The 12,519-nt window shown below is 46.0% G+C and overlaps 1 protein-coding gene across 2 annotated transcripts in view; it reads left to right on the forward strand.

The window, feature by feature from the left end:
- Positions 1-12,519, forward strand: part of slc16a10 (solute carrier family 16 member 10) — a 173,483-nt gene that overhangs the window by 117,538 nt on the left and 43,426 nt on the right. For both annotated transcript variants that reach the window (XM_085997821.1, XM_085997822.1), the window contains exon 5: positions 874-1,102. In XM_085997821.1, coding sequence (XP_085853947.1) covers positions 874-1,102 — 229 coding nt within the window. The remainder of the gene's footprint in view (positions 1-873; positions 1,103-12,519) is intronic.

The raw sequence follows: 12,519 nt of genomic DNA on the forward strand, positions 1-12,519 counted from the left end.
ATCGTTCAATGGGATATGATGTGTGTCCATACTGTGGCCAGTAGGGTGATGTGGTCAGGAGGATGATGGTAATGCACTTGCACATCTTATGGTAATTTTATGCTGTTCATCATGGCTATTCTGGTACCTATTGTTTGTTGATTGATAGGCGCCCAGTGGCTGTCAGTTATTTGACAGCCAAAGTGACTCTTCTTCCTGGGAGAGTGGTAAGGGGGAATTACTTTGTGTGCTCCAAGATGACAGACCCACCGAAGTAATCTTGGAACCAAGTCTACCTTCTTTGGCAGACTCCGTAATCTGATACTTGAACCAGGCATGTCCACTGTAGTCCAGGGCACTGTAAATACCTGACCAGCCATGTCTGGTTCAGTAACAGAACCTGGAGAGGTAGAGCTTTCACCGTGGGCTAGGATTCTTCCCACTCGGCTCCAGATAGCCCTGCGCTCTTGATTGAGGTTTCCACTGGTTTTGCTTCTTGCTTACGGTGCTCTGGAGAATGAGCAAAGCAGAATTCCACACATGCATGTTTCAGTGCATGCGCACAGCTCTGCTCACTGACCTCTAACTTTGGGACAGTTACTCCAAAGGTGGCACAGTAGGCCACCTGAGTACTTCTCTGTGTTTTAAAGAGCCAGTTCTGCACTAACTGGCAGTGCAACGTTAATGCTGCACATTGGCGTGGTGTAGTGCAAAATACCATGGCACACCGATGCCCAAAGTATATAATATAATTGGCTCATCTTATTACTTATACTAATGCTACCTCCATTATACTATATTCTGCAAGCTGCTCATGAATAAAATTAATAAACATTCATACTTTTAACGTAAATAGAGCAAGTGAAGAGGATGATTTTTTTCTTCTCATTTTAGGTGGCCTCGTTCTTCGTGATTGGCCTGATGTCCATGATGATTCCATTGTGCCAAGGCTTTGGCAGTCTCGTTGCTGTCTGCCTTTTCATGGGTTTATTTGATGGATGCTTCATCTCAATCATGGCCCCCATTGCCTTTGAGCTTGTGGGTTCAGAGAATGTATCCCAGGCTATAGGATTCCTTCTTGGGCTGATGTCTATACCAATGATATCCGGCCCACCAATTGCAGGTACAGTGCAGTGTTATATAATTGTCTGTCTGGGTGGCACAAGACTAAACTGTCCTTTAATACTGAAATCTTTGATTACCTAATAACTATACCATCTGACTTTTTATATTTGAAAATCAAGTATCAACATTATAATGGATGAGACAACATGACGTCTAAGAGACCTAGACATGTGCTGCAGACCATTCAAATAGTGAAGAGTAAATTGGAAACCACCCCATTACCAACTGAAGAGTTCTTCGTTAGTGCAAGTAACAACAACTTGCATTTATATAGCACCTTTAACATAGTAAAACGTCCCAAGGTGCTTCTTGGGAGCGTTATCAAACAAAATTTGACACCGAGCCACATAAGGAGATATTAGGGCAGATGACCAAAAGCTTGGTTAAAGAGGTAGGTTTTAAGGAGTGTCTTAAAGGAGGAAAGAGAGGTGGAGAAGTTGAGGGAGGGATGTCCAGAGCTTAGGGATTAGGCTGCTGAAGGCACAGCCGTCAATGGTGAAGCGATTAAAATCGGGGATGCTCAAGAAGCCAGAACTTGAGGAGCACATATATCCTGAGGGGGTTGTGGGGCTCGAGGAGATTACAGAGATATGGAGGGATTTGAAAACAAGGATGAGAATTTTAAGTAAATGAATGATAGGCCTTGTCTTTTCTTGTGTAGTGCCAGATCAGTTTTAAGGTGTACAACTTCTTAGCCTTTCAGTGCATTTCCTCCTACATTTCGGTTTCTGAAATGTTTGATTTGCATTGTAAATACAGACCAGGAAACTTTTTTTTAATGTCTTTCGAATAAGATTCAGATGCTAACTAGAATTTACAAAGTAGTCATTAACCTATACAAAGGGAAGCTGCCAGAACCTCTTGGGAATGAAATTTGAAGGTGCAGGTTGATGAGGACAAGCAGGAACCACTGTGGGGATCAGCCGTTAATAGAATGAAATAATATAGTTTGAACTCTTGTACATGTGAAACGAGGCTGAGAGAATCCTCCTTATCTTACAAGTGAAGAGATTTTTCATACCTCACTGGTGACTAAGTAACCCAGGGCTGTCCAACTCTGGGACTCTAGAGCCACATCTGGCCACGGTAACTCATTGACATTTGAACTCTCATTTCTTATTTGCTGATTTGTTCTGTTTGCAATTTGTGAGCCTGGAGATTGGGAAAGAGCTTTTTTTAGCCGTTGAATTCTAGATTCGAGCACCAAATCCTGTTGGGTTTCCACAGCTTAAGGTATATCTAGATTAATTTGATTTAAGCTTTATACGTGGCTCGAGGCTCCATGATATCTAATCTACTTATGTGGCCCATGAAGGGAAAAGCTCAGATACCCCTGATATAAGAACATAAGAAATAGGAGCAGGAGTAGGCCAATCGGCCCCTCGAGCCTGCTCCACCATTCAATAAGATCATGGCTGATCTGATCCTAACCTCAAATCTTCTATCACTCTGCATCCACCCGAACCCATGTGATCTCCCGGGAGAGGCGAAAAACCAGATAAAGACCCAATGGCCAATTTGGGAGAAAAAAATCTGGGAAATTCCTCTCCGACCCATCTAGGCGATCGAAATTCTTCCAGGAGATCACTCTGTCCCTATATTTTCTACAGTACTTACCTTCTGTAAAGGCGATCTCCACCCCAGCCAGGAACAGGAATAAAACCATCTCCTGAAATCTAACAGAATTAGAACACAGTAGGAGCAGAACAAGGCTACACGGCCCCTGGGCCCGCTCCACTACCCACAGGGCCATGACCATTCCGAACCCAGACTCATGTCCAATTTCCTGCCCGCTCCCCGTAACCCTTTATTCCCTTTACTTCTAGGAAACTATCTATTTCTGTTTTAAATTTATTTAATGATGTAGCTTCCACAGCTTTCTGGGGCAGCAAATTCCACAAACCTACCACCCTCTGAGTGAAGAAGTTTCTCCTCATCTCAGTTTTGAATGAGCAGCCCCTTATTTTAAGATTATGCCCCCTAGTTCTAGTTTCACCCATCATTGGGAACATCCTCACCGCATCCACCCGATCAAGCCCCTTCACAATCTTATATGTTTCAATAAGATCGCCTCTCATTCTTCTGAACTCCAATGAGTAGAGTCCCAATCTACTCAACCTCTCCTCATATGACCACCCCCTCATCCCCGGGATTAACCGAGTGAACCTTCTTTGTACTGACTCGAGAGCAAGTATGTCTTTTCTTAAGTATGGACACCAAAACTGTATGCAGTATTCCAGGTGCGGCCTCACCAATACCTTGTACAACTGCAGCAATACCTCCCTGTTTTTATATTCCAACCCCCTAGCAATAAAAGCCAACATTCCATTGGCCTTCTTGATCACTTGCTGCACCTGCATACTAACTTTTTGAGTTTTGTGCACCAGGACCCCCAGATCCCTTTGTACTTCAGTACTTTCCAGTTTCTTGCCATTAAGATAATAACTTGCTCTATGATTTTTCCTGCCAAAGTGCATAACCTCACACTTTCCAGTATTGTATTCCATCTGCCAAATCTCTGCCCACTTACTTAGCCTGTCTATGTCCCTTTGCAGGTTCTTTATGTCCTCCTCACTCACTACTTTCCGTCCCATCTTTGTATCATCTGCAAACTTTGATATGTTACACTCGGTCCCCTCCTCCAAATCGTTAATGTAGATTGTAAAGAGTTGGGGACCCAGCACTGACCCCTGCGGAACACCACTAGTTACTGGTTGCCAATCTGAGAACGAACCATTTATCCCAACTCTCTGCTTTCTGTTAGAGAGCCAATCCTCCACCCATGCCAGAATATTACCCCCAATCCCGTGATTTTTTATCTTGAGCAATAATCTTTTGTGTGGCACCTTGTCAAATGCCTTTTGGAAGTCTAAATACACTACGTCCACTGGTTCCCCTTTATCCACCCTGTATGTTACTTCCTCAAAAAACTCAAGCAAATTTGTGAAACATGACTTCCCCTTCATGAAACCATGCTGAGTTTGCCCTATTAAATTATGTTTATCCAAATGTCCCGTTACTGTCTCCTTAATAATGGACTCTAACATTTTACCAACCACAGATGTTAGGCTAACAGGTCTATAGTTTCCAGCCTTCTGCCTACTACCCTTTTTAAATAATGGTGTTACATTAGCAGTTTTCCAATCTGCCGGGACCTTTGCTGAGTCCAGTGAGTTTTGGAAAATTATTACCAATGCATCCACAATCCCTACCGCCACTTCCCTCAAGACCCTAGGATGCAAGCCATCAGGTCCAGGGGATTTATCCGCCTTGAGTCCCATTATTTTACCAAGTACCACTTCCTTAGTGATTTTAATTGTATTTAGTTCCTCCCCCCCTAGAGCCCCCTGTTTGTCCAGTGTTGGGATATTCTTAGTGTCCTCTACTGTAAAGACTGATACAAAATAATTGTTCAGTGTTTTTGCCATCTCCATGTTTCCCACCATTAATTTCCCGGTCTCATCCTCTAAGGGACCAACATTTACTTTAGCCACCCTTTTTCTTTTTATATAACTATAGAAACTTTTACTGTCTGTTTTTATATTTTTTGCTAATTTACTTTCATAATCTATCTTCCCTTTCTTAATCAATCTTTTTGTTATTTTTTGCTGTCTTTTAAAGACTTCCCAATCTTCCATCCTCCCACTAGATTTGGCTACCTTATATGCCCTTGTTTTTAGTCGGATACTATCCTTAATTACTTTACTTAGCCACGGATGGCTATCTTCTTTTACACCCTTTTTTCCTCAGTGGAATATATTTTTCTTGGAAGTTGTAAAATAACTCCTTAAATGTACACCACTGGTCATGTACCGTCTTACCCTTTAATCTATTTTCCCAGTCCACTCTAATTAATTCCGCTCTCATACCTTCATAGTCTCCTTTATTCAAGCTCAGCACGCTTGTTTGAGATCCAACCTTCTCACCCTCTAATTGAATATGGAACTCAACCATGTTATGGTCACTCATTCCAAGGGGATCCTTTACTAGGACATTTTTAATTAATCCTGTCTCATTACACAGGACCAAATCTAAGGTTGCTTGCCCCCTGGTCGGTTCAGTTACATACTGCTCAAGAAACCCATCCCTAATACACTCAATGAACTCTTCCTCAAGGCTGCTCTGCCCAATTTGATTTGTCCAGTTAATATGATAATTAAAATCCCCCATAATTATAGCTGTTCCCTTATTACAAGCCTCAACTATTTCCTGATTAATACTCCGTCCAACAGAGTTGCAACTGTTCGGAGGCCTATAGACTACACCCACTAGTGTTTTTTTCCCCTTATTATTCCTTACCTCCACCCAAACTGTTTCACTATCCTGCTCCTTTGACCCAATATCATTTCTCTGTATTATAGTGATTCCTTCCTTTATTAACATAGCCACCCCACCTCCTCTCCCTTCCTGCCTGTCCTTCCTGATTGTTAAATAACCTGGTATGTTTAATTCCCAGTCATGGTCACCCTGCAGCCATGTTTCTGTAATGGCCACAAGATCATACCCATATGTCATTATTTGTGCCGTTAACTCATTCATTTTGTTACGAATGCTACATGCATTCAGATAAAGAACTTTCAAATATGTTTTGTAACACTTAGTTCCTGTTTTTTCCCTTTTTAGTACTTTACTTTTTACTCCATACCTTCTGTCCCTTCCTGACACATTCTGTTTTTTAATTCCCCCACTGCTACCTAAGTCTATGACCTTCTCTGTTGTCATTTCTATGATTTGCTCTCTAGAAACCTCCCCCCCACTAATTAGTTTAAAGCCCTCTCTACAGCCCTAGTTATATGATTCGCCAGGACTCTAGTCCCAGCACTGGCCAAGTGGAGTCCGTCCCAACAGAACAGCTCCCTCCTGTCCCAGTACTGGTGCCAGTGTCCCAAGAAGCAAAACCCATTTCTCCCACACCAGTCTTTGAGCCACGCATTTAACTCTTTAATTTTATTTATCCTAGCCAAATTTGCTCGTGGCTCAGGTAATAACCCAGAGATTATTACCCTTGAGGTTCTGTTTTTTAATTTGACCCCTAGCTGCTCATACTCCTTTAACAGAACCGTCTTCCTTGTCCTATCTACGTCGTTTGTACCAACATGGACCACGACAACTGGATCCTCCCCCTCCCACTGCAAGTTTCTTTCCAGCCCAGAAGAGATGTCCTTAACCCTGGCACCAGGCAGGCAACACAGCCTTCGGGACTCCCGCTCTTGACTGCAGAGAACCCTATCTATCCCCCTAATGATACTATCCCCTACCACTACAACATTTCTTTTTACTCCCTCCACTTGAATGGCCCCCTGTACCACGGTGCTGTGGCCAGGTTGCTCATCCTCCCTGCAGTCCCCGCTCCCGCCCTCACAGGGAGTAAGAACCTCGATCCTGCTGGACAAGAACAAGGGCTGCGTCTCCTTCAACACTACATCCTGGATCCCTGTACCTTCCTCACTCGTAGTCACACCGTCCTGTCCCTGACCACGGACTACATCTGCAGTAATTAACTTCATAGGTGTGACCATCTCCTGAAACATAGAGTCCAGGAACTTCTCCCCCTCCCTGATGTGTCGCAGTGTCCGAAGCTCGGTCTCAAGCTCCATAACATGGAACTTGAGTTCCTCTAGCAGCAAACACTTGTCGCAGATGTAATCACCGTTAGCCTCAATGGGGTTCACCGGCTCCCACATCTCGCAACAGTAACACATCACCTGCTCCATTCTATATAATTAATTTAATTTCTTATTATTAGTTATGAAGACCCTGCCTGGATATATATGATAATATCACACCACTATTCAATGGGACTTACCAACTTAAAGGTATGAAAGAGAAGAGAAGGAAGAAAACCAACCAACCAGCTGATCACCAACCTCCTCCTTGAATACTGTCTGTGGAGCCTGTTTGGTTGACTCGTCTCGCTGCTCCGCCTCCGCAGTGAGGTCTAAGCCTGGGAGTGGGGAACAAAACAGAGCAAAAAACACACCCTCACCTCCCACTTATCCGAACTCTCCCACTTAGCAAAACTCCAACAGCACTCAATGCACAAAGCACTCCGTGCACCGCACTAGCCCCTCCCCTTTTATACCCGGATTCTACTTCCTGTTTAAACTGCCCAAGAGTTTAAAAAACCCTTAAAAAATTAAACTTACTTCAAATAATTGACTTCTTAACACACTAAAATTCACAAAATACACTTAAATGATTTTTCTCCCACTTAGCAAAACTCCAACAGCACTCAATGCACAAAGCATATAACCCAGTTTATTTAACATGATTACGATCAATATCTTTTTTTTAAATGTGTGTTCTTATGACTTAAGGCCGGGAAGTTTATTTCTAGCTACTCCCGCTCTGTCACCGCTCACGTGTATGAATGGGGTTTCCTTTGCACTTCCGGTGAAATAAAGGCGGCAGAACGGGAGCAGCTCCGAGGAAGTTTTTTTTTAATATTCTATCTCGGGATATAGGCATTACTGCAGAGTCAGCATTGCCCTCGAGAAGGTGGTGGTGAGCCGCCACCTTGAACCGCTGCAGTCCGTGTGGTGAAGGTCCTCCCACAGTGCTGTTGGATAGGGAGTTCCAGGATTTTGACTTAGTGACGATGAAGCGGGAGAGAGGCCTCTTGATGGAGTTTGGAGGCCTAGGAAAGTGATTGGAGGCCTCGTGAGGGGGGTCTCCGATCGTGGGAGGTGGGTTAGGGAGGGACCCTGGATTCAGGAGGTAGACACAAAGCCATTTTACCTCCTGGAGTCCCCGCCTCGGTTTAACTGCAGTTAAATTAAAAATGGAGGTGAAAAAAGAGGCTTCCAGCCTCATTACAATATTTAAATCAAGGTACCGCCCTCTGGGAGTGGGTTGGCTGCCCGTCCCACCTCCGTTAAAACCGGAAGTGGGCGGGTTGGAGGCGGCATCAGGTCGAATCCCATTTTTTACAATTTAACTGCCCCTGTGCTCCAAACCCACCCGTTTTTGTTTAGGGGGAAATTCTGGCCTATGGGGTAAATCTTCAGCAGGGTTTCTCCCGATCTTCTGCCGTATTATTGGCAGAAACCCCCGGGAGAATTGCAGAAGCGGTCGTTTATGCCATGTCTCCAGAAGTTACAGCGGGAGATGGGGAAAAGCCTGAAGAAGAAGATGAGTATGTGAAATGGACCGTCCAGGGCGGTGTGGATGCAGATAGCGTGGAGAATTCAAGCAATATTTAAAAGAGTGGATGATCATGGGGCGGGCGTTCATTCTGTTACACTGCACCTTTTGTCCTTTAACAGTATCCTTGTCTCTTTCCCGCTTCTTAACAGTTGCTCCTTTTCACATCTCACAAGTGTGCTGCAATGTGCTGGTAACCCTAAGGCACTCGGTGATATGGCCTTGACCTCCTGTGACATGAGCACAGAAACTATCACAAGACTTGTTTTGAGGAACTCTGGTAACTCGCTCGCACCACTGTCACCGACCTCCAACCACTAATCTGGGGAAGTCAGGACCAAACAAGACGCCGAGAGTCGACTGTAAACCCTCCTCGTGCCCGATGAGAACGGGGCGTGGGGAATCCTGCCCCCCACCCCCACCCCCATCGCCAGTTTTGCACTCTCGCAGCTGTAATCTTAACTTATGGGTTTCGGGAGGCGTGTGAGGCCCTCGTCGCAAAGAGGCGAGACCCTCATAAATATTCAAAACTCAGATGTTATAATACCCTGGCCTCATGCTCCCCAATGGGAGCAAGTAACAGGCTCGCCCACCAGCCCCGCACTGCCCTCTCGGCCCTAGCTTAAAATCGAGGCTTAGATATCCTTTCAGCCGTGGCTCAGTGGGTAGCACACTTGCCTCTCAGTCGGAAGGTTGTGGGTTCAAGTCCCACTCCAGGGACTTGCGCACATAAAGTCTAGGCTGACACTCCAGTGCAGTACTGAGGGAGCGCTGCACTGTCGGAGGTGCCGTCTTTCGGATGAGACGTTAAATCGAGGCCCACCTGCTCTCTAAGGTGGACGTAAAAGATCCCATGGCACTATTTCGAAGCAGAGCAGGGGAGGTATCCCCGGTGTCCTGGCCAATATTTATCCCTCAACCAACATAACATAAACAGATTATCTGGTCATTACCACATTGCTGTTTGTGGGACCTTGCTGTGCGCAAATTGGCTGCCGCTGTTTCCCACATTACAACAGTGACAACACTTCAAAAGTACTTCATTGGCTGTAAAGCGCTTTGAGACGTCCGGTGGTCGTGAAGGGCGCTATATAAATGCAAATCTCTCTCTCTTCCTTTTATTTGCAATTTCTATTTTGCTTTAATACTTTGTCTACTCTGGAAATTTATGGTACTCCATGAACACAGAAAAGAAGAATAGATTTGGTACATCTGCTGTCCCTTTATCACTTGATTTGTTACCTTTGGGATCTTTCAATTGCCCCACCATTTTCACCACAGGTAAATTGATTACACAAGTTAACTGCAAGCCCCGGGGCGGGGGACACCTCTGTTCCAACCGGACCAACGTCCGCTGCTACTGTGGTGCCCGGCTCGCTTACATTTGTGCCGTTTGATGGGCTTATTGAATCTGCAGATTGTATCGCTGCTTTAATGTTCGCATGGCTTCAGAGGCAGCACTGATAGGTAAAGTGATTGCACAGTACTGTGAGTGGGAAGAACAGGCAGCTTATCTGACGTGGGACCATAAATCACAGCCAGCAGCACATAATCAGAAGGAACTAGAGTCTTGAGTCGATAACTCTTATCAACAAAAAGACAAATGTAAGAGGATTAATATCAGTTAAGTAAAGGAGGTCTCGAGCAAATCTGATACCATGCACTGACATTGGTTTCTTCCTGTCTGGAGGAACAGTTTCTCTGAAGCATTGCAGCATTGTGTGTGGCCAGATATGCAGTCAATAATCCTCAGTGGTTAATGCTATCAAATGGAAAATGTTAAAGGCATTAATTACGCCCAACCTTTTAGAAGTGAATGTTTCAACGTCTGTTATATGAAATCTACACTACCTCCACTTGTGCACTTTGCCTTGTTGTGAATTTTCTTTCTTTTCAATCACCCGCATCTTTCTCCTGCTAATAAAGATGTCGCAAATATTGCCAATCTAGATGAGAATATGGCCCCAATTTTAACACGGGGTGCAGTCGGTCGGGCCAGGGGACGTAGCGGGTGGCAAACCGCCCCGACCATGGCAGCGAGAGGCCCGGGGATTTAAACTCTCAGGGTTCACCTGCATATCCTCAGTCATTACTCTGTCTAAAACTGGTGGGAGGAGTCAGTGGGCAGGAGCGCATTGTTGGGCGGCGGCCTCCAAAGAACTGGTTCCAGCACTCGGTTAAGCTCAGGAGGGCCTCTCGATTGGCGGGGGCGGCGGGGCGTGGAAGGGAGGGAAGAGGCCCAGAGCGGGGAAGCCCTGAATGTCCCTTTTGGGGCCGAGAGCAGCAGTCCTGATCTTCTTGGCCCCACAGGGAACATCCTGTCTTGGGCGGCTTCTGGCCTCCGTTCCTCTTCCCGCTAGATTGGCCTGGAGGGAATGTCACAACGGCTTCCCTGCTCGATAGCAGTCGGGCCCTGATGACGTCAGTGTAATTAAAGAAGGATCCCGTCGGTTTCTGGTGGGTGTCCCCGCTCTCCTGCTCAGGAGAGTGGGTTAAAATCGGAACCTGTGGGATCGGTGTGGGGCGGTGGCGGGTGAGTTCCATGGACAGGGTTCAAATCGCCCCATATAACTCGAGATAGGACAACCACTTGTGTACTCCATATACTAACTCGAGCCTCGTTTGTCCCTTGTGACTTTCCCTGGCAGATTTCTCGTAGTGTTGCTCCCTCTTGGGGCGCTCCCATGGAATATCGCAGCGCTACGTGCAGCAGCGCCACGCACGCCGGCACGTAGCACCGCGGTACTGCAAGCATCCCTCCCCTGATTAAAGGGAGTGGGGTGCTGGCCAAAGATCGCAGTTGGCACCCCGCAGCAGGAGGCCAGAGGGGGCAGGTGCTGGCAGACTGCCCCAAAAAAATGGCCGCCAGGCACATGCCCTTTAATTATCGCCGCCCCGGCCACAAAAATATCCCCCCTGACCCTGTCAGACATAGTGTCTGGCGGTAGGTCAGGGGGCGCGAGCCAAGTTTGCAGCTGGAGCGTGAGCGGGGCGCTGCGCACGGCGATAACATCATCGCCAGAGGCGCAGCGCAGCAGGGCGCTATTGGCTACTGCCGCCGCTAACCTCCCGCTAGCAGTGCCGCGCCCGGGCGCTAGTTGCTTTGCGCCCCGTTAGCGCCTAACGGGAGGTGCAAAGCAACTGAATTTTACCCACATTGACTTCCCAAGCATTGGAGGTGACCCTGGGGTCAAGGAGCACCAACCAGGAAGAGGCTGGGGGTTTGACGGAATGGAATGGAATCTCGGGGTCTAGCTGTATTTTAAGGTGGGGGGGTGGGGGTGTGGTCACAGGGTCTGGAAGCACTGAGAGGGGATTTCGGTATCTCAGTATTTTCACCAACCCTGCTTCAATCATCTCACTGCCTCTTGAAGTTTAACGCAAGGCGGTTTTAGTATCGCTGTTGGGGGGGTAGATTACTGTAAACGTCTCGTCATTTCTGAAGGTCAGATAGGCATGAGTTCCTGTAGGTTTTTTAAAGAATTGTCCCACAGTTTTACGAAATGAGGTTTGGGGAAACTGCAGGCATTCAAAGTTTTAGCAGCACTGTTGTGTTTGTACCGCTATACACAACTACATAAAATAATAAAGCAGCAGAGGCTGAGAGTAACTTCAATTGATCTTTACTGGTTAACTGGAACTTCGTCACTGACTATACAAATCGATACGCGTCTGTTATATACGCTCGCAACTAAGGATGTACATCCGCAAAACAAAGTAGTCCCTTCAATGTTGTATACATTACACTTCCTCCCCCTTTAGTTTAATAGTATATTAACGCAAAATTTCTATAATTAACATACAGAGCCTGTCTTTACAGTAACCTTTTTGTTTTCTTAAAAGTAACAAAATTCAAATTCCAACATAACATTTTATTTTGTCAACAGCCCTTTTACAAGTCAAGTCTCTGGGGAGGCCTCCTCTGCCTCTCTGGGTAACGTCTCTCCAGACTCTCTTGCTTTGGGGAATGAGACTGTACAGGTACAGGTGCATTAGGTGAGCTATCAGTACAGGTAGAGCTCTCAGCTGTGGATGAGGCTGGTGCTGATGCTGATGAATCAGGAGTGTCTGTTTCCATGTCAGGTGAGTCTGGGCGAGGTATAGGGGTGTTTTCCACCTGAACATCCAGAATTTGGTCCACATGATGTCTCAAAACGTTCTCTCCCACATCCACAGTATACATCAGTGGTCCCTCTCTTGTGGATATTGTCCCTGGTTGCCACTTTTCCGTCCGGAAATCACGAGCAAGAACTGACTGTCCCACACTGAAGC

Source organism: Somniosus microcephalus, chromosome 9, assembly GCF_052327205.1.
Source record: "Somniosus microcephalus isolate GS21.2 chromosome 9, FLI_Smic_1.0, whole genome shotgun sequence".
In the NCBI taxonomy this organism is placed as follows: Eukaryota; Metazoa; Chordata; class Chondrichthyes; order Squaliformes; family Somniosidae; genus Somniosus; species Somniosus microcephalus.